The sequence below is a fragment of the Podarcis raffonei genome, chromosome 11 (assembly GCF_027172205.1).
Source record: "Podarcis raffonei isolate rPodRaf1 chromosome 11, rPodRaf1.pri, whole genome shotgun sequence".
Taxonomy (NCBI): Eukaryota; Metazoa; Chordata; class Lepidosauria; order Squamata; family Lacertidae; genus Podarcis; species Podarcis raffonei.
The window spans coordinates 8,672,975-8,699,618 of NC_070612.1; the positions used below are offsets into that span (position 1 = coordinate 8,672,975).

Consider the following 26,644-nt stretch of genomic DNA (forward strand, 5'->3'; position numbering starts at 1 on the left):
GCATAAATTTATTGCATTCCAGAAATGCATTTATCAAATAAGATAATAGTTGCAGGTCAGAGAAGGAAGTTAGCACTGGCTATTTAAAAAGAAAAGATATATACTGCTATTTCAGCTTGCGTGACCTGAGAGGCTCTCCATTACTAATCATAGAAACTTTTGGCCTATCTCTGGACAATTCGGCGGTGCAAGGGAAGCACTCTGCACATGCTCATGACCATTACAACAACTGATGAGTCAAGGCCAAATCCTGGTATTCTGAATGAAGGGAATGTGAAGAGCTCCACAAAGAATCTCTCAAAACTGGCTGAAAGGGCTTTAAAATAGCAAATGAAATTCAGCGTAAGCAAGTGTAAACTGATGCACATTAGGGAGAGAAAAAAACCCACCTCTAACTTGATATATATGCTAGCAAGCTCTGAAATAGTGGTGGCTGACCAGAAAAGAGAACTTGGGGGTCATACCAGGCACCTTAAATAAAGTGCCAAGCCAGTGTGCAGCAGCTGTAGATAAGAAAACTCCTTTTTTATGAATAATTAGGAATGGGCAGGAACATAAAATGCAAATCTATGATATAACCACAGTTCTGGTCACTGTGCCTCGAAATGGATATTGTAGAGCTTAAAAAGATTCCAAAATCAGCAACCGAAATGATCAAGAAGGGACTGGAGCAACTCCGCTCTGAGGAAGGATTACAACATCTGGGACTTGGTGGTTTTTTAAAAGCTGAGCAAAAGGCAGGGGAGACACGAGAGGCGTCTATAAAATTATGAATGGTGTGAAGAAAGTAGATACGTTTTTTTCTCACTCTCTATAACTTTAGAACTTGGGAACGGTCCCATGCAACAGAATGGAGAAAAACTTTCCTCCCTCTTGCGTAACTGTGGAACTCATCGACATCCAAAGAAGTTGAATGTCTGTTGCAAGATCTAGGGCAGACCAGATGACGTTTTTCACCCAGCACACAGTTAAATAAACCATGGAATTCAATCCCTCAAGAAGAAGAGAAGAGTTTGGACTTGATATCACGCCTTTCACTCCCCTTAAAGGTAAAGGTAAAGGGACCCCTGAACATTAGGTCCAGTTGTGACCGACTCTGGGGTTGTGGTGCTCATCTCGCTCTATAGGCCGAGGGAGCCGGCATACAGCTTCTGGGTCATGAGGCCAGCATGACTAAGCTGCTTCTGGCAAACCAGAGCAGCGCACAGAAACGCCGTTTACCTTCCCGCCGGAGTGGTACCTATTCATCTACTTGCACTTTGACGTGCTTTCGAACTGCTAGGTTGGCAGGAGCTGGGACCGAGCAACGGGAGCTCACCCGTCGCGGGGATTCGAACCGCCGACCTTCTGATCAGCAAGTCCTAGGCTCTGTGGTTTAACCCACAGCGCCACCTGCATCCCTTTCACTCCCCTTAAGGAGTCTCAAAGCAGTTAACAATCTCCTTTTCCCTTCCTCCCCGACAACAAACACTCTGTGAGGTGAGTGAGGCTGAGAGACTTCAGAGAAGCGTGACTAGCCCAAGGTCACCCAGCAGCTGCATGTGGAGGAGCGGGGAAGCGAACCCGGTTCACTAGATTACGAGTCCACCGCTCTTAACCACTACACCACGATGGCTCCCAAGCTATCTCTCAAGAGGCGACAGTGGCCACCGACAATGGATGGTTAGGCAAATTCATGGAGGAGAAGGCTAAAAATGGCTAAGTTCTGCCTCTTGCTCCGAAGGCATTGTGCCTCTCAGTATCAGTTGACTGGAATCGTGAATGCTGTTGCACTGAGGTCTGCCATGCAGGCTTCCCACTGGCTGGCCACTGTGAGAACAGGATCAGCATCTGGACTGGCACACCTCTCTGTTGAAAGCCTGGAGAATGAGCAGGAAGAGGCAGGCAGAAAAAGGAAGAGACTCAGAAGGGCAGCAGAGCATTTAAGGACAGGGAGGGACCAGAAACAGGCAGAAACAGCCACTGCTCAATCCAGACCCTGCACAGACCAAACACACAACCAACGCACAGGTTACAGCCTGGTGCCGATAATGCCAAGGTTGCAGGTTCGATCCTCGCAGGGGGCAAATTCACACATTTCAGGGGATTGGTCTAGACGACCCTCAGGGTCCCACCCAATTCTGTGACTCTATGTATCTATGCAACACCCTAAAGCTCAGCACAAATTCGCTGTGGCACGCGTTTCTGGAACCAAGGTCCATTTCCTTAGCTCTCACCTGCACAAAAAACTTTTAAGCCGCGATAAATTGCCTACAACCTTCCGGCTGGGACAAGACGCTTCGCTCGAGGCGCAACGCAGGACGCAAACCAGCCTCTAAGTAGGTCCTCGCCCCCCGTTTTGAATCCCCAAACAGCCCTTGCGCCTTTAAGAGCTGCCCAGAGGGAGCAATTGCGCCAGTTGCGCTTCCCCTCCACCACCGCACACAGACACAAAAACAGCTGCATCGCCAAGAGGACGCGCGCACCTGGCGAGAAATTCGCCCTTAGAGGCGCAGGGTTTGCGCATTGCATCTGTGCAGCTTTGCTGCAGGTATCCAAACGCCCCCTCTCCCCAACCCCTTATAACTAAGCCTTGAAAGGAGAGGGGTGGGTGTCTAACTTTTCCTTCCAGAGACCGGACACGCTCCCACGCTTTCTCCCCTCTCACCCAGAAGTTGTCCTTGAAAAGCGTCTCCCGCATGGCGGCTGCAACAGGTTAGATCCCCACCTCTTCTGCCAGGTGCGCAAAAAGTGCCCAGGCTGCTGTTGCTGCTGCTGCCCGGCCGAGCTGCTCCACGCAAGTTCCTCAATTCTCCGTGCCTTCTCGCCCCCCCCCCCCACTCCCTTCCCTGCTTCCCTTTCCTGCTGGGTCTTAAAGCCGGTGCACGCGCAAAAAAGAAAAGAAAAAAGGAACCCATTCTTCCCCTCTGAATTGGACAAAAGGGGAAGGGCTGGGGATGGTTAGGCCCCCGAGATGGAGTTGGTGCCCGCTAGCAAAATGCCTTTAAAAAGTTGTGCAGGAGGTGGGGGAAATTCATAGAGCACCTTCAAGATCGCTGTGAAGGTTTAAAGACGTCAGCAGGATTGTTATTAACACTTATAACATTAACAAGGTTAATATTAAAAGTGAATTTGAAAAAATGTAATTGGATGCAGTAAAAAGAACGGATAAATATTGGAAACTGAGGGAGGGGGGAAGTCCGGGTATTCAAGTAATCCCAGATGTGCAAAAAGTTGGAAATGTTTTAAATGCAAATAACACTGTTGAAAAATGAAAAATAAATTTAAAAAATAAAAAGGTGTGTAAAAGGATTTCTCTCTGTGTGTAGCTTCTCATAGAGGGCTAAGAAATGCATGCTCAAATTTCCTCTTTTTTGCACAAATTGTAAAAAAAATGGAGTTTGAGGCTGTTCCTTGACTTGGGGGAGGGGTAATCTGAGGACTACTCCAGAGCACGGACAGTGTCATCCTTTTATATGTGGTTACTCAAAAATGACTGAGTTCAATGGGGTGTTAATAATAATTATAGTTATTATTTTATTTTGCCCAGCCTTCACCTGAAGGTCCCAGGGCAGGTTACAATTAAAACACCATGTTTTAATTGGGGGGGAGGCTGGTGCCCAGCAATCGTGTACATGTTCTTAAATTTCACAAGTCAGGTTAAAGAGGTCCAAAATAAAGCTGCATATTCACTACACATTTAAAACACCCGCCCCAAGAACCTTGGGAACTGTAGTTCACTCCTCAAAGAACTATACTTCCCAGTAACTTTAACAAATTTGCAGCAACTGGTCCCAATAAATATATACTATGCATATTTGTAACTCAGAGCAACACTTTATAAGTCTGATGACGTGGACTATAGTCCATAAAAGTTTATAGCATAATTTGTTAATCTTTTAATGTATCACAGAAGTTTCTTGTTTTGCTGCAAAATCTTTGATGCAAATCTTTACCATGTTTACTCAGACGTTAACCCCCATTGATTTCAGTGGGCTTTACTACCAAGAAAGCAGGTTTGGATTATATAGATATAGGGTTGTGGTTAGAACTGTAAGGTAAAGGTAAAGGGGACCCCTGACCGTTAGGTCCAGTTGTAGCCGACTCTGGGGTTGTGGCGCTCATCTCGCTTTATTGGCCAAGGGAGCCAGCGTACAGCTTCTGGGTCATGTGGCCAGCATGACTAAGCCGCTTCTGGCAAACCAAAGCAGCGCACAGAAATGCTGTTTACCTTCCTGCCAGAGCAGTACCTATTTATCTACTTGCACTTCATGCTTTCGAACTGCTAGGTGGGCAGGAGCAGGGAGCGAGCAATGGGAGCTCACCCCGTCGTGGGGATTCAAACCGCCGACCTTCTGATCAGCAAGCCCTAGGCTCTGTGGTTTAACCCACAGCACCACCCGCATCCTAGGTTAGAACTGTAGTTTACCCCTAAGAGAGAAAGTGTTCCCAGCGACTTTAACAAACTACAATTCCCATAATTTGTTGATAGAAGCCATGTGCCTTAAATGTATTATGTGGTATTTGTCCTGAGAGTAATAATGCATGTAGCATTGGGCCGTACAGCTGCAATCCTTAGGCACACTCTTGGGAGTAATGGAAATGGAAATTCATTTGGAGTAATAGCAAGGCAGCACTCCTGCACACACTTACTTGCGAGTAAGCCACACTGAACTCTGATTTACTTCCAAATAAGCATTGTTTACTACAGCTCCTAAAGGCACTACTTCCTTGAATGCAAAGGTTGTTTAGACTCAACATGGTTAGGGTGGGACTGTTAAGATTGTGGTCTTTCTGGTGTAGTTCTGATTGATAGGTGGCAAGCATTCAACAGGTAGAGCTCTCCCTTACTATTGCCCAGGAAAAGGCTGCATCTGTTGTGCTGCACAGAAAGAGGAGCCCTGTCAGACAAAAAGGTGGCAACTCTGTGCATGGCAACAGAAGCTTCATTTAGGAGCAGAGGTGTGGTAGGAGGATCAGATGGAGTGTTGGCGAGATCAGGGAACATTTGCAGGTGCTAATTAACTCCAGTTTTCAAGTTGCTTGTTACACACAAAACACTTTCAGACGCAGTAGATTGTGGGAAGAAGAAGTGCTGTGCTCTGAAGGAAGAATGGTTTCTGACAAGGGTATGCAGTTAAGAGAAACCAGAAGCCTGTGGACACAAGATCTACCCACCTTGGAAGAATGGCAGATGAAGGTGATTGACTACATGGGCCTGGCAGAGATGACGAGCCCGAAACCAGGGAAGAGAAGCAGCAGAAGAAGAATGGAAAAAATTTAAGGACTATTTAAAGAAATATTATAAAATTAATTAAAGTTAAAATGATGTTGAATTATAAAATAAATGGTTACTATCGGTAATGGATAAGATAAGGAGAATAAGTAAGATCAAACTAAGTTAAAATAAGGGAAGATTTGCTGAATAAATGATTAGAAATTGGAATACAGAAAAGGGAGGCATGAGGAAGTCGGGGAAGTAAGGTACAAGAAAATAAGATCTGAAATTGTACTTGGTTTTTTTGTTTGTTGTGTTTATTGTATTGTATTGTATTGTTTTGTTTTTGTTATAAAAAAAACCCTTTAATAAAAAATTAATGTAAAAAAAAAAAAGAGAAACCAGAAGCCTGTGATTTTCACAATTGCTTATCCCAGGTTGAAAAGGAAAAAGTATTTTTTTAAAAACCATGCTGACCTTGCTAGCCAAATGCAAAAGGGGAAATGGTTCCATCCCACCCCTTTTAAAATTCTGGAAGAAACACAATTTGAGCCAGTCTAGCTTCCCAGGCAAGGCTCAGAAAAGCTGCCCTTGCTTATTTTTCCTCTTTGTCAATCATATTTAGTGTATTTTTTTAAATCCCACCCACCTTTCCCCCAAGCATGAAGTAGCACACATAGTTCTCTTCATGTTACCCTCACAATAACCCTGCGAGGTAGGTTGGCCTGTGAGATGAGCAGCAAAGGTCTGCCCATGAATGCCATGGCTGAGTGGAGATTTGAATCCAGGGCTCCCTGGTTGTTGTTTGAGACTCTTAACTGCTACGTAACCACCCCATCGTTCAGCCCGGACATTGAGGTCCAGTGCCGAGGGCCTTCTGGTGCTTCCCTCGCTGCGAGAAGCCAAGTTACAGGGAACCAGGCAGAGGGCCTTCTCGGTAGTGGCACCCGTCCTCTGGAACGCCCTCCCACCAGATGTCAAAGAGAAAAACAACTACAGTGTTACCTCTGGATGCAAACGGGATCCATTCCGGAGCCCAGTTCACAACGTGAAGAGAACGCATGTCTGCACGGGTCGCGATTTGCAGCTTCTGCGCATGCACGTGATGTTATTTTGAGTGTCTGCGCATGCATGAGCGGCAAAACCTGGAAGTAACGCGTTCCTTTACTTGCGGGTCGCCGCAGAGCGCAACCCAAAAAACGCTCAACCTGAAGCAACTTTAACCCGAGGTATGACTGTACCAGACTTTTAGAAGACATCTGAAGGCAGCCCTGTTTAGGGAAGCTTTTAATGTTTAATAGGTTATTGTATTTTAATACAGTGGTACCTCAGGTTACAGATGCTTCAGGTTACAGACGCTTCAGGTCACAGATTCCACTAACCCAGAAATAGTACCTCAGGTTAAGAACTTTGCTTCAGGATGAGAACAGAAATCGTGCTCCAGTGGCACGGCGACAGCGGGAGGCCCCATTGGCTAAAGTGGTGCTTCAGGTTAAGAACAGTTTCAGGTTAAGAACGGACCTGCGGAATGAATTAAGTTCTTAACCCGAGGTAGCACTGTATTCTGTTGGAAGCTGCCCAGAGTGGCTGGGGGAACCCAGCCGGATGGGCGGGGTATAAATAATAAATTATTATTATTATTTACTTAACAAAATTATTTAATAACTGGGGGAGGGGGGAGAGCGTTCTTCATTTAAGAGCACGAGAAGAGTTTGCTGGAGCAGACAAGTGAGCCGCCTAGTTCTGGATCTTGTTCTCACAGTGGCCAACCAGATGTCTGTGGGATTCTCAAAAACAGAGTCTGAGCACTACAGCAGTCTCCCCACCTGTGATTCCCAGCCACTGGTATTCCAAAGCAATTACTGCCTCTAGCAACGAGGTAAAACATAGCCATCAGGTTTAGCAGCCAATGACAGTCTCATCTTGCACAAATTTGTCTAATCCTCTTTGAAAGCCATCCACATTCGTGGCCATCTCCTGTGGAAGTGAGTTCCAGAGTTTAACACTGCAGGATGAAGACCTGTACAGTGGTACCTCTGGTTACAAACGCTTCAGGTTACAGAGTCTGCTAACCCAGAAGTAGTACCTCAGATTAAGAACTTTACTTCAGGATGAGAACAGAAATTGTGTGGCGGCGGCACAGCGGCAGCGGGAGCCCCATTAGCTAAAGTGGTACCTCAGGTTAAGAACAGTTTCAGGTTAAGAACGGACCTCCAGAAAGAATTAAGTTCTTAACCTGAGGTACCACTGTAAAGTGCCCAGATGTCCCCCCCCCTTTTTTCCTTTTAAGTAAAAGCTGAAAACTTTGCGATGGTGAAGTTCCGTCTTGAGAAACAATAGTGACCGGCTCATGAATAGATAGAAGTATTTTTAAGGCTGCCTTTCATGGCATAAAACCCTCACAAAGCAGCTCATGAGACATAAAAATACAAAACAATTGATATATTGATATATATATATATTTAAAAAGGATAAAACAACTGTTCAAAGCACCACAAGCTGACAGCAGATAAAATGATTAAAGGCTGTATTTGCAAGTACCGGTAAACCACCCACCACTGGAACATAGAAATTACAGGAGCATTTCTTATGCAAAGTTTGCAACGAGAGGCATCGCAATTCACAACGTGTCAGATGCTGTTGGCACAGAATGAAGACTCCACCTGTTCTCCCGGTTTGCCCGGCCTGACAAGAGTTACTAAAAATACGGCCGAACAATGAGGAAGGTCAGACAGGACAATCGCCTAGTTTGTTTCCAGGTTATGACAGTAAGAATGCATACAGGAGGAAGTCCCAAGCCCACAAACACACCCTCTCTGTTGCCGATAACTCAACCTCAGGAGGATTGCTTCCAAAGAGGGGTCGGCAACAAGAAGCCCTCAAGACTAATCCGAGGGATGGGCACTTCACTTTACCACATTGCCAGCCCAGAAGCCAAAGAGGGTTCTGTAGTAAGTGCTGTCCTTTTGCATCAGAAGTTGTCTGCAGAAAGCTGAAGTACAGTGGTAAGGTAAAGGTAAAGGGACCCCTGACCATTAGGTCCAGTTGTGACCGACTCTGGGGTTGCAGCGCTCATCTCGCTTTATTGACCGAGGGAGCCAGCGTACAGCTTCCGGGTCATGTGGCTAGCATGACTAAGCCGCTTCTGGCGAACCAGAGCAGCGCACGGAAACGCCATTACCTTCCCGCTATAAAGCGGTACCTATTTATCTACTTGCACTTTGACGTGCTTTCGAACTGCTAGGTTGGCAGGAGCAGGGACCGAGCAACGGGAGCTCACCCCGTCACGGGGATTTGAACTGCCGACCTTCTGATTGGTAAGTCCTAGGCTCTGTGGTTTAACCCACAGTGCCACCCGCATCCCTGTAGTACAGTGGTACCTCTGGTTACAAACTTAATCTGTTCTGGAGGTCCGTTCTTAACCTGAAACTGTTCTTAACCTGAAGCACCACTTTAGCTAATGCGGCCTCCCACTGCAGTCACGCCGCCAGAGCACGATTTCTGTTCTCATCCTGAAGCAAAGTTCTTAACCCGAGGTACTATTTCTGGGTTAGCGGAGTCTGCAACCTGAAGCGCATGTAACCTGAAGCGTATGTAACCCGAGGTACCACTGTACAAGGGTGTTAAGGCAAGTTCCCATGATCCACCACACAGCTACCCCCAGGTAATCTTGTTCCTGATCAGGCCACTAATATTTTGCTAGCTAAGGGCAGGGAGGCAGATTTCACATGGCTGTAAGCGAATAAGGGGTTTGGTGGTGAACAGCCTGCAAGCTGTGCTTTACGCCTACTTCGTGTGTGTATGCATGTGTGAACAGGGGGCAAATAAATGTCAGAAAGCTGCTTGCATACCAGTGTCTAAGAGACTTAACTATGAGTCAGGATGTTCCTTGTTGCAAAAGGCCTGATCCTACCCTAAACCAGCGACAGTCTGAAAGCACCCCTAGACAATCACAACAGGCTAACATGAAGCTAACTTAGGAAGAGACAGGCTGCTGGATTGCTCTGGCCGGCAGCATCTCACAGCAGCCCAGGCTGGATATTTAAAATTATGAGTTGGCAGAATGGACTGTACAAGTCAAACTGCATGGGAAGAGATCATTTTTATTGGTCCCTTGAGTAAGAAGAACTAGAAGCAGAAAACTAGCCATTTGGGAGAAGCAATTTGCTCTCCCTGCTGTCTCCACTCTATTTTATCTTTTACAGCATTCATAAATTTGATCAGCAACTGCATTGGAACTGTTCATTCTACCAGAACTTTGTAGCCCAAAAATGGAAATTACCAACAATAGAGGAGTGGCAGACGAAGATGGTTGATTATGTGGAACTAGCAAAACTGACTTGTAGGATCCAAAATCAGGAGGAAACAAAATTCCAAAAAGATTGGAGTAAATTTATGGAGTACATAAATAATAGCTGTAGAAATCTGAAGACTCTGGCAGGACTGAAATAAATCTTACGATGTAGACAGGATTGGATACAATAAGAAACTGTGGAAAAGTAACTGACGTAAGAAAACCTGTTGAAGGGAGGGAAGGAAGTCAATGCTCAGCAGAGTGTGGGGAGAGAATGTGGGTAAATGGCTGTTGAATTTTACTGTATTTTGTTTATATTAAATGAAACCCCAATAAAAAGCAGTTGCAAAAAAAGAGAAACTGTTCGTTCTACCCTGAATCAGGAGTCTACCACCCCATTCTTATGCATGTTAGATCCAGCCTCAAGCTACGTTCTCTACCTGCTGCCTGATCTTTCAGTTGCCTGAGCCAGAGATTAAATCTGGGCGGTTGTCTGCCTGCAAAGGATGTCCTTGTCACTAGATTGAAATGCTTTTGCCCAGTCCCTGGAAAATGTCCAAGATAACCCAAAAGGACCTCTAAGCCAGAACTCACAACAAAGATTTAATACTTCTTCCAAAATCACCTGTGCTTCCTTTTCTTCTCCAACCATTGCTTTCTTACCTCCTTTGGTAGAGATGTTTCTTTGAAGAGTGTTCTTTCCACTGTAGAAAAAGTATTCCAGATTAAATCCATGAGCCTTTCTGTCCTCTTTTCCTTTCTGTCTCCTGCACCCAAGAAGGCTGCCTTGCTGTAATGTGCGACTGAGTGTAAGGAACAGACCTGAATGAAACTGGGTGTTCTGGGAGGATTAAGCCGCAAGCATCATATTACTGCAAGGAAGTCTATGGAGCAAGACTATGGAGGTGGGGAAAACACCAGCAGGAAGGTGTACTTTCCTGGAAAGTGTCTCCAGAAACCCAGGAAGCTGCACAATTATTGGATTAGTGACATCCCTTAATCCAGGTGCAACGTGGGGATGAACACACAAAATGATACCATGGTGGTGGCTGTTATCCCTCTGCTTGAAGAGACAATGGAGTGTGCCTCCAGGGGTGAAGACAAACCGTTGTGTTAACAGCAGCAAAGTGACCTCCCTGGGTTAAAAAAAGGTAAAGGAACCCTGGATGGTTTAGTCCAGTCAAAGAACTATGGGATGCAGCGTTAATCTTGCTTCAAGGCCAAGATTAGACCTGTTTAGACCACAGTATCACTCACGTCCCTGGGAGACAAGCCTGGGCAGTGGCTATGGAGGTTCTGGGTTACCCAGATGAGAAGACCCTCCTCTTGGCCACGCTGATGTGGTCCAAAGAAGAAGACTTTTGGCACCAGCTTGGCTGCAGGAGTTGCCAGAAGGAAGAGAATAAGGCACCATACAATTGTTTTAGGGACTCAACTCCAAATTCGCATAGGGTTTACTGCTTAGCCTTTTGTTCTTCCAAAAATATCCCACAAGGCAGCGGAGGTTTAGCAGGGGCGAAAGTAGGCTTTCTTTCACCCGGGTCAAAGACCCAGTTTGGCACACACAAACCCATGCTCATTTGAGTACACACACACACACACACACACACACAGAGGTTGGTGTTAGGATATTGATGTTCCGTTCCACCTAAACAGATGTGTGGAGCTGTTGTATGTCACATGTCTGTTTACATTCCAGCACAGCTTGCTGGGAACTTCCATTTGTGTATAGCTTTTGCCTTATGCTTCTTGCTCTTGGACATGAAAGAGAGCAGACATGTTTTCTTTGTCCTGATCTATGCTGAATAAACTGCTTGTAAATATGCTTGACATCTGCCTCTGTCCGCCCTTCCGTCGCGAAGTTTTGTTATTTCTGCTGGCTTGCATGCTCAGCTTCTGAAAGGCTTCTGAAGCTCCGAGTCACATTTTTTGATGCAGAACCGAGGACTGGAGTTCGACTGGCTGCCGGCTGGTGGGCTGGAGCCAGCTAGGGGTCTGCCAATTTAAGGAGTTTCAGTTTAAGAACGGATTTCCAGAACGGATTAAGTTTGTAAACTGAGGTACCACTGTACAATGAAATGTTTTATTTGGCCCCATGTATTTATTATGGGGGATACGTACCCCCCTCTTCCAACAAGATCAAAGGGTTAGCGGGTGACCCTTTGTCTATCATGTATTTGTGATCTGAACCATCAGTGTTGGCTTAAAATATATTACAATGTATTAAAGTCAGGGGTTTCAAAAAGGGAGCTGGAAATGTGTGCTCTGGTTGTGCAAGCCACAGCACAGGTGAACAAGATGGAGCACTGGCCTTCCGTCACATACGTGACTTCTGATGGAAGAGGAAAAAGCCAGGGGCTAGGAAGGAAACTTTGACTGCTGGGAAATGGAATGTACGTGTCAGGTTTCTTTGCAGGGTGGATGAACTCTGGGGCTTTTCCATGTGTGACTCCTCTAATCTTGTGCCTCTTGATCATCTCCAAAGTTGCTCAAACTGGAGACCTTAAAGCCATTATTTCACTCTCACATACCCAATACACCATGCACACATGCTGAGAGGTGTGGATTTAATCTCTAGGCAGGGGTTCCCAAAACATGGCTCACAGGCTTCATTCACCTGGTCTGCAGTGTGTCACTGGATTTGTGACTTGAGAGGGAATATCCATCACCTTAAATATTCCTAAATTGTAACTGTATTACTTCTTTTATTTCTTATATTGCATTTGATATTGAATGCTATGGAATTCTAACACAATACCATTACAAATCGTCCAGCAATGACTAGGACAGAAAAATCACTAGGTGGTTCGCAAAGACCCTTAGCAATTTTCAAGTGGTCCATGGGGTGGGGAGAAAGTCTGGTCACCATTGCTCTAAGGCCTCATTTGCACATTACAGTGGTACCTCGGGTTAAGTACCATATTTTTTGCTCTATAAGACTCACTTTTTCCCTCCTAAAACGTAAGGGGAAATGTGTGTGCGTCTTATGGAGCGAATGCAGGCTGCGCAGCTATCCCAGAAGCCAGAACAGCAAGAGGGATTGCTGCTTTCACTGCGCAGCGATCCCTCTTGCTGTTCTGGCTTCTGAGATTCAGAATTTTTTTTTTGTTTTCTTCCTCCAAAAACTAGTTGCGTCTTGTGGTCTGGTGTGTCTTATAGAGTGAAAAATACGGTACTTAATTCATTCCGGAGGTCCGTACTTAACCTGAAACTGTTCTTAACCTGAAGCACCACTTTAGTTAATGGTGCCTCCTGCTGCCACTGCGCCACCGGAGCACGATTTCTGTTCTCATCCTGAAGCAAAGTTCTTAACCCGAGGTACTATTTCTGGGTTAGCGGAGTCTGTAACCTGAAGCGTATGTAACCCGAGGTACCACTGTACTGGCAGAGGGCTGTTGCATGGGAGATTCCAAACTCCTCTGGTCATGTTGTTGGGGAGTAGGGGAGACTGCTGCCTTAGAGCAAGTGTGGGGAACCTGTGGCCCTGGACACATGGGTGAACTGCAATTCCCATTATCCCATGCAGGCTGGGGTTGATGGGAGTTGGGGGTCCAGCAGCACTAGGATGACAACAGGTTGCCCATCACTGCCTTGTTAGTTCCCATAGCAGCACATTCCCTGAAATGAAAAGGCAGGAAGGCTAGGCAAGATTTAGAGTGAGCACGGCAATCATTTATGGTCAAGAAACTCTCAGGTCCATAATCATGGCCTTCCCCTGCCTAGTGCTCTCCAGTTTTGAACTTTGTAATTCCCACCATTCCTAACCATTGGCTACGGTACCTAGGACTGATGGGAGTCTTAGCCCAAAATACCGTACCTAGAATGTATCTGGTTGGGTAAAGTTAAAATAGGAAAAAGGTTGAATTGCGGGGTGTTAAGGAATGGTAAAGGCTGGAAAGAGGTGGTGGTGAATAAGGAAACAGTTTCTGAGGGAGTATATTATCTAAGTTCTAGGAAAAGGCTGGGTGCTATGAACTACAAGGCAGTAGAGAAGGACATCAGCTTGGGAAGCTGGGCAATTGGTTTCAAGGAGTCAAATGAACACAGCCAAAGCAGCAGGCATGTTCACGCAACACAATGCTTTCATGTATTTTATTGCACAGTGCTCTAGGGTTTATTTTCTGTACAAGTGCTGCCCTCTGCTGGTCCATACATTTAATGTACTGGTTCTGCTGGCTAGGGGTGATGGAAATTGTAGCCCAAAAACAGCTGGAGGCCAAAGTTTGCGAAACTCTGTTCTGGAGTCAAAGGAAAAGCACCTCCCAGTCAAACAAGCCATGTAATCCTAAATGTGCAAACTGGAGAACCACGTCTCTTCCCCACCCTCCAGCTAAGGGTAGTTTTAGGTGCTTGAAAACATGCCAGAAAGAGTTGGATGTGGTGTCCCATTGAGGGGTGAAGGCAGAAGCAAAGTTTCAAGGTGCAGTAGATGCCACCAACCTGTTTGCACATAGGTCTGAATACACACATAGGAAAAAGTATAGCTGTGTTGAGACGTTTGTGCACCTACCTTTCCAATATGTGTTTTAGAGAAGTGGCCTGTGTGTGTTTCTTTCCAATACTTTTCTTTTCCTCTACAAGGCCAAAACATTTCTAAAAGGGGTGAGACTAGTTTTCTGGCAATGTGTCGGCAGGCGATGTGCTTCTTGGAGGCTGATGTGCCACCTAAGGTGGTTCCCTCATGAATGGACTGTCTCTGATTAGTGGTGTGGACAATGAAAGGAAAAACAGGCTGTTCGAAACTTGTGGTTTTGGCCACCTGAGTAAACCCCTTTTAGAATGGGGTAGGGCTACAGTTTGGCCTGTACAAGCAGCTTGTACAATGGATTAAAACTCTGCTGCCCATTTTGCAGCCACTCAAACCCACCTTCCCATCCTATTCCAACCACCTAACCCCAAACCACATTATCAACCTCCAGGTTAGAAAGTCTGAGCAGTATGGCAAAGAGGCAAAGCAATTCTCCCACGTGTCTTTAAGGGCAAACGGACTTTAGAAAAAAGCTTTTGTTCTTTAATCGACAGTGTGCAATGTTTGCACTGAGTCTTAAAAGTATTACCCTAACAAAAAATCAGTATGGTTTGCAAGATTTTATTTGCCATGTACACACCTATGTCGGTTGCCAGCAGGTCACTATCGCAGCGAGCACTATGGCCACAAGACTTCTTTACATGGAACTTTTAATTCTCAATGAGATCTGTACATTCAACTCACACATACCTTTTATTAAGCCTCTGGTAAAAAATGGAACCAGAGTGCTACCACCGTTCAGTGACAAAATATGCCTTGTATAGAGAACTGTCAAAGAGTTTATGCTTCAAATGTTGCCAGGAAATTTGTGACTATTTCCTTCAGCTTGGCTTCAGTTTGTTCAGAGATCTTCCCATCAGTCCTGTCAAGGCAAAACCAACCAAATTTCAACTCTCATCCACAGCAGACTGTGTAGCAACTACTCCTTCACTTCAACCCTTTTGCAGCGACTTCTTCGACCACCAGCTTTCTCTTTCCCCCACCCCCACCATTATCCATAAATCGCCATATTTAACAATATTATAAAATGAACCTAAATATTAAATGCAGTGCTGTGCGCCATCCAAAGGCAGCTTCTTGAAGCAGCTCTTCCAAGTGAAACTTAGGACTATTTTTATAAAGTCATTGCTGCTCTTTAACAATAATGCACAGAACTATAAGAACTATCAGTGGTTCAAAGCCACAGTCATTCCATAGAAATGTATGACTGCCTCAAAAGCAAGTGGAAGTTTCTAGTCGATTTTACCTGATTGTGGAGAGGAGGGCCTGGTGCTGGCTCAGAACGTGAGCAAGGAAAGCACTCTCGAATTTGGTGATCTTGCTGGGCTCCAGCTTGTCCAGGTGGCCTCTTACCCCAGCATAGATAACTGCAACTTGTTCCTCAATAGCCATGGGAACTAGAGAGAGAAATGTGCAAACTTAGGTTAGACCACTTGGTCATTAGTGTGCCGTAAAACACAGCAAACCTGTGCCTATGCTAAGTATAGTTAAGACAGGGGCAACAGGATTTCCTACAGAAAGTTAAGAACACTTCACACGCCCCTTAATAGAAAGGATCAAGCTACTGCTCAAGGCAGATACTTCTCTGCTCAGAGACTGCCAAGATTCCCAGCCAGACACAGGAAAATCACATTTCTCTTTCCCCCTCCCCACACATGCATATGTACAAGGAACTTCTCTTTCATCTTCAGCAAATAAGCATTTCCCCTTGATCAAATAAACTAATTCAGGTAAAGAGAAAGTTTTTAATTAATTACTCTATTTTGCCCATACATCGGCTCTGTTCGGCATCACCCGAAGTGATAGTGATGGATTTAGGCAATGCTACAACATTAGGCCTAACAGGAGCTCAGAAAAGGAGGAAGAAAGAAGTTTTATCCTCCCTTAGGAGACCCAAGGATCTGCAAAGTCAGGAAAGGTTTCTGACTACCTCACTCTAAACACTGGAACATGAGCGGGCACATGCTTTATTTCTACACTTATTTGTGCTCAGCAAGATTTCAACTAAACTGAGTTATTCAGCAAACCTTCACCTATTACATCAGGCGCAGGGCACCTCAGGTCCAGGGGCCAAACACAACCCTCCAAGCATCTCTCTCTGGCCCTCAGGATCTCCTCCCCAGGCTACACCCCGCAGAGACCCTGCTTTTCACAATCCTTGAATTTTTCTGCCTGGTTGGAATGTGCCCTTGAACTCTGATAATGCCTCTTGCTTGCTTGTCTGGCTGGACAACAGGGAGGGGTGTGTGTAGAAGATACAAAGGAAAACCATATAATTTTGCCTCTGGGCCACTTTTGTGTCTGGCCCAGAGGGATCCCCGCCCCCCAAAGAAGGTTGTCCAGAAGGAATAAAGCAGACCTTGGGCTGAAAAACATTCCTCAGCCTTGTGTGACACGGGGAGGGTGTGTTAGAACCAGAAGTCATGCAGAATTCTTACCATATTGTCCTTGTTTAAGCAGCTCAGTCAGTCGTACACCACGATTGAGCAGCTGCTGAGTAGCAGCATCCAGATCTGACCCAAACTGGGCAAAAGCAGCTACTTCACGGTACTGAGCCAGTTCCAGCTTCATGGTTCCGGCCACCTAGAGAAAGGAGTGGACAGGCTTATTGCCTTTTCTAGGCAAATCATTCTGAACACTTTCCGCTTGCCGGTCTGTGTCTTCAGCTACCTCCTGGACCATCAGAATTGCTATGACAATATAGGAGTGGTCACAGTTAACTATCTAGATTAAATATGGCACTGTCAGGGATGGGCAGGCTTCAGGCCTAGGAAAATAACTGTGTTTTTACTAGGATGCTAAGGTCCACCAATTGGTGCTAGGTACAAATGGCAGTTCAGCGGCCTGACACAGGCTTAGCATTAAGGAACAAGCTGCCGCCAAACGTTTCTCAGTACCAGAACTAAGATCACAATGTTTTGATACAGAAGTTGTCATTCGTTTCAGCAGTTGTCATCCACAGCAGCTAAATTTAGTGCCTTTTTGTTACTGTCATTGTTAATCAGTGAGATTAATGATATTAGTCAGATATCATTGCCAATATATTGCAAGTCACTCAAGAGTACTCTCTTGTCCTACAGAAATTATTGCTCAGAGGAGCCAGGACCAGGAGGTACAACAATTTGACAAAAATGGTCTAAGCAGAATTGATATAGAAAAGGTCTGGCATATTATGCTATTGCTCAAGAAATTTCCAACCTTGCTTTTGCTAAACTGGCCTCCACTTAAACTTTTACTAAACCCATTCCTGCAGAGACAGCAGCATGGAATATGCATTTCTGTATGCTAACCAGAGAATACTCACTAGCTTGTCACGTGAGCTTCTTTTATTCAACAGTTCTAATTGAGATAATGAAATGCTAGAACAGAACGATACTGCTGCTGTAATCCTGCACCCCAACACAACAAACTGAATGCTTAGCTAACCCATAGTGTCAATATAACTAAGATTTTACACTTACCTGCTTCATAGCCCTTGTCTGAGCAGCAGAACCAACACGAGACACAGACAGACCAACGTTGATGGCTGGGCGGATACCTTTGTAGAACAGCTCAGTTTCCAAGAAGATCTGTGGGGAAAACCAATATATAATTTTACCAGACACTAATGCGACTAAAGAAGTGCAATTGGGCCCAATATGGACTTCAGGTGATCCCAAACCATTCTGTATGCGGATTCTCAATTAAGTGCTTTGGGATCCTACCTGACCATCGGTGATAGAGATGACATTGGTTGGAATGTAGGCTGACACATCACCAGCTTGAGTCTCAATGACAGGAAGGGCAGTCAGAGAGCCACCTCCAAAGGAATCGTTCATTTTGGCTGCTCTTTCCAAAAGGCGTGAGTGCAGGTAGAATACATCGCCGGGGTAGGCCTCTCGGCCAGGTGGACGACGCAGCAACAGGGACATCTGGCGGTAGGCAACAGCCTGTTGATACAAGAAAGATGTTACATCTGTTTCACCTGCTCCAAGAATCTTCTTTAGGTCCAAGTTTGTGCCCTGCAAATTAAGAAGCCAATAGCACATTCAAACCTGTTTGGATAAGTCATCATAGATAATCAAAGCATGTTTGCCATTGTCTCTGAAGTATTCGCCCATGGAGCAGCCAGAATAAGGAGCCAAATACTGGAGGGGGGCAGCGTCTGAGGCTGTAGCAGAGACCACGATAGTGTACTTCATGGCATCTGGAAAAAATGGTTTAAAACAGTTTTGTCAGCATCAGTTTCTGATTAAATGGAAATGGAAACAGATTGGCTAGATTGGCTAGATTTTCTCCCATCACACCAAACCATTTTCTCACAGTATTTTAAAGTGGGGGGGCTTTGCTACAGTAAATGGCAGTTTACAAAAGTGTGTCATTTTTCTTTGTATCTGCAGGAACTAGGGGGGAATGTTTTCTACTATTTGTCCTTACCCCAGCACACTGTAAGTTGTGCAAGTTTAGCATTTAACAGAAATAAAATTAAGCTGCAGTTTCAGGAAAGCAAAGCAGGTCTTTAACTAACAAAGTTTAGTACCAAGGTAACGGGATATGGAACCTGGCAAAAATTCTGCTGTTGATAACATCTAAGCTGTGTACATTAAACAGTTATAGATCAATCATACACAGAAAAAGACAGTTCAAAAAACATTTATGCTATCCATTTCCACAGACTTCACTACCATCTAGGAAGTTTGTGCAAAATACATAAATACCTGCATCAGTGAGCCTCTTCACCAGTTGAGCAACAGTGGATCTTTTCTGGCCAATTGCAACATAAATACAGTACAGTTTCTTCTTTTCATCAGTCCCATCATTAAATCGTTTTTGGTTGATGATGGTATCAATAGCAATTGAAGTTTTCCTGCAAGGAGAATAGCAGGTCAGTTAGCATCATTTGCTACAGCCTGTCCAGAGCTTTTACAAAGGATTTCAAGCTATGTTTTGGGGAACCCCAGGGTTCCTCATTGAGAAAATTATTATAACTATTATTTATTAAATTTATGCACCACTATTCATCTGAAGATCACAAGACAGTTTACAACATAATTGTGTGCAAGCATAATAATCATGGACAAGCTTCTCTGTCTATATGAATCTTATTTTACAGTGAGCTGAATATAATCAGGAATTCATTGGCAGTTTATTGTAGAGCCACTGCACTGCCTGAACCGGATACACCTTAAAAACATGTCCCAGAGCCTTCTACAAAGCCCAGGAGTTTTGAGACAGGTGCACTGGGGTCCTTGGCCAACAAATCAATGTGTGAAAGGGATCTCTGAAAAATGGGAGCTTTGAGAATAAGACACTTTTCTGAATTCCCAGGGCACTTTTGTATCACAGAAAACTTAACAGCAGTTAGGACAAAGCAGTTTGAGTTAGGCGAGACACTAGCTCCTTACCCTGTCTGCCTGTCTCCAATAATCAGCTCACGCTGACCACGACCAATTGGGACCAAGCTGTCTACGGCCTTGATGCCAGTTTGCATGGGCTCTCGCACAGAGATTCTAGGAATGATCCCAGGTGCCTTCAGACCAACCCTCCTGCGAATCTTGGAAGCGATGGCACCCTTTAAAAGGAAGACAACATCATCATTTTTCCAAATTTGTTCACTACTGATAATCGACATGCAAAAGCAGTAAACATTGTTGCCACACCAACCTTTCCATCAATGGCATTTCCCAGTGCATCTACAACACGTCCCAGCAACTCTTCACCAACTGGGACATCCACAATGGCTCCTGTTCTCTTCACAACGTCCCCTTCCTTAATCAACCTGTCATTACCAAATACGACAACACCAACGTTGTCAGGCTCCAAGTTCAAGGACATACCCTAGAAAGAAAGTTAATTTAAGAAGGAATTGAAAAGATGCATTAATGAGACACTCCAGTCAAGTGTTGGCAGGGCAGATTCCCACAACCAACTTAAGTCTACCAAGCTATAAGGGTTGAAAACAGTATCAGTGATGACAGTTCCATATAGGATATGCTATGGCTGAGCACATTAGGTTAGAGCTATAATCACAGTAGCAGATTGTCAGGGGACTGCAATCAGAAAAGGGGAGGGAGGCAGGGGGATACAGAGAGCCCCCAACGCTTCTGAGGAGCAGCGCCTCGTCCAGCGGTGGTAAAAGCCACACCTCCAGTGCAGCAGAGGGGGAAGGGGGCAGCCAAGCGAGGGGAGGGCCCGGGGTGATACTGAGAGCCCAAGCACCTCACCTACCCCAGCTGGCCAGGAGGCAGACGCACTGTTTCCGTCGCCCAGCTTACGCAGAGGGGTGAAGGAGGGGAGGCGGAGATTTGGGGTGTCTAAGTTCTTACGTTGGGGGAGACACCGGAAGGGGCCACTCCCAGAATCTACAAGTGACTAAGATGGACAAGAACTTTGTGGTTCTACACTGCAAATAGTTTGCACCAAATAAAACCTGTTAAAGACAGGTGGGAGTCCTGCCTGGTTACTCACAAGCAACCACCACCAGCACCTGACACAGGTGTCATATCTTCAGTGAGCAAAGGCTCTTTGTAACAAGTTGATTTTAAACCACATTTTCAGTCCCAACATTACTCATAATTAGGTACCTTTCACAATGTAATCAAAGGGTATGAAGAGACCTTCAAACCAAGAATCACAAGTTTTACACAGGCACTTAATAAAAATACAGATGCAATGGAAACAAAACCTACCTTAAGCCCAGAAGAGAACTCAACCATTTCTTCTGCTTGAACATTCCTGAGGCCATACACACGGGCAATACCATCACCAATGGAAAGCACACGGCCAGTTTCTTGAAGCTCAGCAGAGGTGTCAGCGCCCAGAATGCGCTCTTCAAGAATTGAGGATACTTCAGCAGTGCCTGGCAGAATTTAAGTCAGGACAATGAAATTTCTTGTGCCGCTGGAAAACTCGTAGAACCTTAGCTAGCTTTACATCATTTCTGGTAGTCTGGATTAAACAAGATAGGTTAGGTCTAAAACTTGTTTATAGCACATCCTTCTGTGTGGTGTGGTGACAAGACTCTATCTAGTCTATGAAAGCTTAGATGTCCATCTCTAATCTAGTCAATGGCATGCAAGACACCATATATAGAGAGAACAGATCTACAATTGTAAAAGCAGAAAAAAACATTTTATTATTTTATATTTCTTTGGTGGACTTATCATACCCTTCAGACAAGGTTTTCAAGGTGTATTTGAACATTTGACTCAGCTTTCTACCAGCTACTCAACGAAGCTTGCATGTGTTAGGCAAGCTGGATGAAATGTTTAACAGTTTCATTTCTTGATTCTGTACAATCATGAATTAGATTAAGCTAAATAGTAATCAAAGTACTCTTCTATTTGCCCAACTGCCGCTATTTCTTAAAACTCCAACAGACAATTAAAACTTTAGTTAATATCCCTATTCCAAAACATTTAGAAGCGTAACCAGTTACGTAATTGCTATAGAGTACTACATAAAAGGATGCATTTATTTTGGTTCCACGTTTCACCAAATCAATGCTTAGCTGCAATTAACAGTGATCACTACTGTACTTTATTACCTAAATTGAGTTTCCAAATATTTATTTTTTACTCACCTGTTTTCTGTTGACTTGTTTTGGAGGCATGGAGGTTCCTTGTTGCAACAAATGATGCACCCAGAGCATTCCGAGAAACCTAGCATAAAGAAAAATCTTTTGACTTTTACGTTCAACTTATTATCACTTTCTTGACATTTATGAAATCACACTCGTTTTTGCTACTCCTCACTCCATCTCCCCGCAGGGTTTACTTAATTCCAGTTATCAGCTCTTATATATCAGCTATTGATTATTTCAACCATAAAGGTATGTTACTGGTATACAGTATCTCAATGGTGGCGAACCTATGGCAAGCGTGCCAGAGGGGGCACTCAGAGTCCTCTCTGTGGGCATGCGCACCATCACCCCAGCACAGAGTTCGTCACAAGAAAGCCAGAAGGAGGCGCCTGAGGACATTTCTCACATAACCCACATCTCTGCCCAGCCCAGCTGCTCCTGCTCCATTCTGCGCCCCTCTACTGAGTCAGGCAGAGCCAGCCAAGCGCATCATGCGAACTGCTCCTCATGCTCCAAGCATGTATGAGTTGTTGTTTTTTCTAAACTGAAACCTCAGTATTCAGGTTAAATTGCTGTGTTAGCACTTTGCAATAAATAAGTGGGGTTTGGGTTGCAGTTTGGGCACTCGGTCTCTAAAACGTTCTCCATCACCGCAGTATCTGGAACAGGTAGACATATGGTACAGTCCATTTCTAGTATGCAGGTTTACTTGGGATTATACACCCACTGTAGCCAATGGGGCTTTCTCCTGGGTAGAAATGTACAAGATTGTAGCTTTAGATTCAATAATGCTGCAAGTGACTTTAGCAAGTAAGGTTTTGGCACCACTAACACAGAGAAAGAAGATACAAAATCTTAATGATTTGTACAGACTACTCAGTATTAGTGGCTGGAAAGTATTGCAAGAGAAATAATCAGCCCAAATATCTTGATTTTAGTGGCATCCTCCATTCCCCTTCTGTAGAATCCTGGGAGAAAGAACGGGCCTAGCTACCTGCCATCTGAAAAGTTTCTTTCATAGATTCACTCTTGCACAAACCTATTCACAGACAAAAGAAATGCCTACATAGTCACTGTACTGAAAATTGGGAAAATATAGGGAAATCGCAGGCACCCTCTTGGATAGAGACGTCCAGGTGTTGTTGTTTTTTTAAAAAAGCTCTCTCAAGTATTTATAGCTCTTTTCAAGTACTATGTGGGAATTTTGAAATAATTTTATTTGAGGTGCCTTTTCTAAAGAATGACCTTCAATCTAAAAGCAATACTGCACATGAACTCTCTCAACATTAATTGGTCAAAAAGAATAACAAGGACAAATATATCAATTCTGTAATATAATGGCAAATGTGAAGACACAGGACTGTGAAGAACTGATGAAACTGTCAAATATGTAGCAGCAGTCATAGCTGTGAAACCTAAAGTATACTGCTAGAATGAATGAAGATTTACACTGAAGTATTTGTCAACAATGAATGATGTATTAGTGTTTTTCTACTGTAAACTGCCCTGTGATCCGCTGAGGAAGGGCAACATAAAGTTTAAATAAATAACAAGTAATAAAAATAAAGAAGATATAAACCACCTATCTTACAAAACAGAGGAGGAAGAACTTTCCACCACTAACAGGCTTTCAAGACACATAGATCTACAGGGGAGACCCCAAGCAAGTGGTTGCATTTGAAACCCCTGAACTTATTTTTTTAAGTTCCCAAACTTGTCTGGAAAGCAGTTTTCTCAATCCCGGATTAAACGCAAAAGGTGAGCAAATACAGCTCATAAAAAAGGCATTGCCAAAGGATTCTCTTATTAGATGCCACCAAGGTCACAAATACCAAAAGACGATGCTGTGCTGACACCACCACAAGTGCTGTCATCCTGCAAGACGAGGCAAGTATGCCTGCAACAGCAGCCACTTCTATCCTACCCAGGAACTCATGCACACTCCCATGTATCCACAAGGATTTCCCCTTGTGCGGAGGGCCTTCTCCTCTCTCTTTCCCCCTCTGTCCTCATCTGGATTCCGGTCGCTGCAGGATCAGCAGCTGCTGGTCTGCCACTTTTTTGGCATTCTGTCTTTACAGACTTTCAATTCCATTTTAAAGACATTTAAACTTCTCAATATTCTAATCTGCCGTGCGTGGTCCAGTTTAGATTCCTGCATTGCAGGGGGCTGGAAGAGATCACTTTCTCAGGGTCTGCTCCAACTCTACCATTCTGTGGCGACTTTAGATGCAGAAACTGAATTGCTTTGAAAATATAAACTTAAGAAATTGAACGGAGGCATTGCGGGTGACGGGGACTGTTCAGCACCCTCAAAGGGAAAAGGAGCCCAACTGCATTTCTGCCCAAGATGTTCGCAGCTCAGAGAGGAGCAAATCAGGGGTGAAAGTGCCTCTCCTGCAGCCTTTAAAAAAGAAACAGCGTAATCTTGGAGGAACAACCATTACTATTGCTATTTATTGATTACCACTGACAACCACCCACCCATGCTTTCCAATGCACAGCTGCGCATTTTAAGTCATCGTAGAAACAGAATAAATCACAATCACATGGCTTTATTTAAAAAGAAGAATCACCACCACTCTGTCCCCCACCAACGTGCAGCGGCTGAAAGGGACCCGTTTCCCTTCGCAGTGACCTTGCCAGGCCTCCAGGGGCGAAGGGAAGCGAGAGGACGGGAAGCTCCCCCAACCCCGCTCCCCATCCCGCCGTGGAGCCCAGCGACACGCAAGGAGGGGAGGCAGCCTCGAAGGGGAGCGAGGCCTGCAAGAGCCCGGCGCCGCCACCCCTCCTCAATGTCACCCGCAGGGCCCCAAGATGGCGGCGCCGTCGGCCGCCTCACACAGACCGACCTCCCTCCCTCCGCTCTCGCGTCTCTCTCACCAGGCCAGCCTGCCGGGGCAGAGCGCGGGCGAGGGCGGCGGCTACGCGCACGGACAGCATCGCGGCGGGAGAGGGCGGCGGAGAACCAAGGGAGAGAACGAGACGCCGCTACTGCCGGGGCCGCTTCTTCTTGCTTGTCTTGCAGCCGCCGCAGCCGCCTCACGTCAGGGACCCGCGGACAAAATGGCCGCCACGCAGCGCCGCCCCCTTTTTGCCGGAAGAGGCCACGCCCCCTTTCCTGCAAGCCGAGCGGAGAGGAGAAAGTCATGACCCGGAAGCGCTTCTGCTGCCTTTCCCCACCTTTTACCTCAGTTCAATTTATTTATTTATTTATTTATTTATTTATTTATTTATTTATTTATTTATTTATTTATTTATTTATTTATTAAAAATAAAAATATTGATATTATTTATTATTATATCGGTCCGGTTTCTTTATCTGCAGTCATGTCTGAAATTTCTCTTCATGTGTGCGTTTAAGGGGAGGGAAAGAGCGCTGTTGGACTTCAACTCCCAGAAGTCCCCCTCCGACACGGCCAATTGTTAGGCATGCTGGGAGTTGGAGTCCAGTCGGGTCGTCTGGCATCCCGACGGTCCCCTCGCGAGGGCAGACCACGCCCACCCAGCCGCGAAGGTCGTCCAAGGGTCGGTCCAAACGGACTAACCCCACCCCTTTGGTGTAAACTGCCGGCGAAGGGGGCGTGTCCGACGCCCTGACCACGCCCCTTCCAAACTGCCCCGGATCCACGTGGCTCGCTGCTCAGTGCTGCGTTGTCAGCTGCACTCGAGCAGCCGCTCGATTTGAGCCTCTGCATGATAACCCTGGTGTCCCTCTGCCTTGCATGATCAGGGGTTTTGCCCTAGTGAGCGAAGCTCCTCTGAGCACGTGCAGAATGCTTATCGCTCCTGACACTAAAAATCGCTGCGCTCCTAATCCCAAATGCCTGAGAATAACCTCATTTCAAGTCATTGGAAGTTACTCCTGAGTAAACGCGGCCAGGACGGCAGCCCTCATTGCCAGATACCACTTTCTTAGGGAGTGAGGGAGGACGGGTGTGTCTTCTGTTTATAATAATATTTGGAAAAACACATAAAGTCGGCACACCTCAAATGCGACGAAAATATATTCTCTTCATAATAGTGTTACATACTATAGTATTTATTTTTGTGTTTTTATTCCATAAACCAACCTCGGATAAAGTAGTAAGAATAATAATATTGAAATGACAGGCATCTCCAATAAATATATGCACGCACGCACTTTTTCATATTTGTTTTTCAAAAGAAACGTAAAGTTTGGGAACCCCATCTGACAAGGCCCCCTTCTCACCCCCCACCCTCTAAGCACAGATTCCTATGGGGAAACGTTTCAAAGTTCCAGGTGTGAGTCCAGGAGCTGCTCAATGTACACGACGTTCTGTTGAGTGTGCGATAGCGCTACAATATATTTGTTCCTGTTGTCCTTGTCCATGGAGTTTTCTTGGCAGGGATACTGGAGTGGCTTGCCGGTTCCTGCTCCAGGTGGATCACGTTTGGTCAAAACTCTCCACTGTGACCTGCCCATCTTGGGTGGCCCTGCAAGGAATAGCTCATAGCTTCTCTGAGTTATTCAAGCCCCTTCGCCACGGCAAGGCAGTGATCCATGAAGGGGCAGTGATCCATGAAGTCGGACACGACTAAACAACAACATCTTTGTTCCATTGTGGACCATGAAATCTTTGATGCACCAGTTCCGATAGCAGCATTTGTCTTATCCATGGGTAGGTAACCTAAGGCCCGGGGGCCAGATCCGGCCTAATCGCCTTCTAAATCTGGCCCATGGACGGTCTGGGAATCAGCATGTTTTTACAGGAGTAGAATGTGCCCTTTTATTTAAAACGCATCTCTGGCTTATTTGTGGGGCTTGCCTGGTGTATTTACAGGAGTAGAATGTGTCCTTTTATTTAAAAGGCACCTCTGGGTTATTTGTGGTGCATAGGAATTCGTTCATTCCCCCCGCAAAAATGTAGTCCGGCCCCCCACAAGGTCTGAGGGACAGTGGACCGGCCCCCTGCTGGAAAAGTTTGCTGACCCCTGACTTATCTATGCAAGGGGGTGCATTTTCCCACTGACTAGCAATGCGGCTGCCTTTGCTCTTCCGGCCCCCCCCCGGGGCTTTTCCCGGTCCCTTCCCGGGTGAAT

The 26,644-nt window shown here is 45.3% G+C and overlaps 2 protein-coding genes across 2 annotated transcripts in view; both read right to left on the bottom strand.

Annotated features, from left to right (window-relative positions):
• The window catches only part of PSTPIP2 (proline-serine-threonine phosphatase interacting protein 2), a 66,306-nt gene extending 63,331 nt beyond the window's left edge, over positions 1 to 2,975 (bottom strand). Inside the window, exon 1 of the mRNA XM_053407599.1 lies at positions 2,648 to 2,975. Coding sequence (XP_053263574.1) covers positions 2,648 to 2,680 — 33 coding nt within the window. The 5' untranslated portion in view covers positions 2,681 to 2,975. The remainder of the gene's footprint in view (positions 1 to 2,647) is intronic.
• Positions 2,976 to 14,564: 11,589 nt separating this feature from the next.
• ATP5F1A (ATP synthase F1 subunit alpha) lies at positions 14,565 to 24,651 on the bottom strand. The gene is made up of 12 exons (XM_053407586.1): positions 24,464 to 24,651; positions 21,581 to 21,659; positions 20,688 to 20,857; positions 19,663 to 19,836; positions 19,404 to 19,570; positions 18,717 to 18,865; positions 18,054 to 18,205; positions 17,724 to 17,948; positions 17,481 to 17,588; positions 16,458 to 16,602; positions 15,266 to 15,416; positions 14,565 to 14,881 (listed from the first exon to the last, which is right to left on the bottom strand). Exons 1-12 carry the CDS (start codon positions 24,521 to 24,523, stop codon positions 14,800 to 14,802), a joined length of 1,662 nt encoding a protein of 553 aa, XP_053263561.1. The 5' UTR covers positions 24,524 to 24,651; the 3' UTR covers positions 14,565 to 14,799.
• Between the last annotated feature and the right edge of the window lie 1,993 nt (positions 24,652 to 26,644).

Coding starts and splice junctions, on each gene's coding strand:
- ATP5F1A (XM_053407586.1), bottom strand. CDS start 24,523: ATGCTGTCCGTGCGCGTAGCCGCCGCCCTCGCCCGCGCTCTGCCCCGG. Junction 20,858..21,580: donor AACAAGTCAACAGAAAACAG/GTGAGTAAAAAA, acceptor AAATTCTGCCAG/GCACTGCTGAAGTATCCTCA. Junction 17,949..18,053: donor ATGATGACTTATCCAAACAG/GTTTGAATGTGC, acceptor TTGTATCAACAG/GCTGTTGCCTACCGCCAGAT.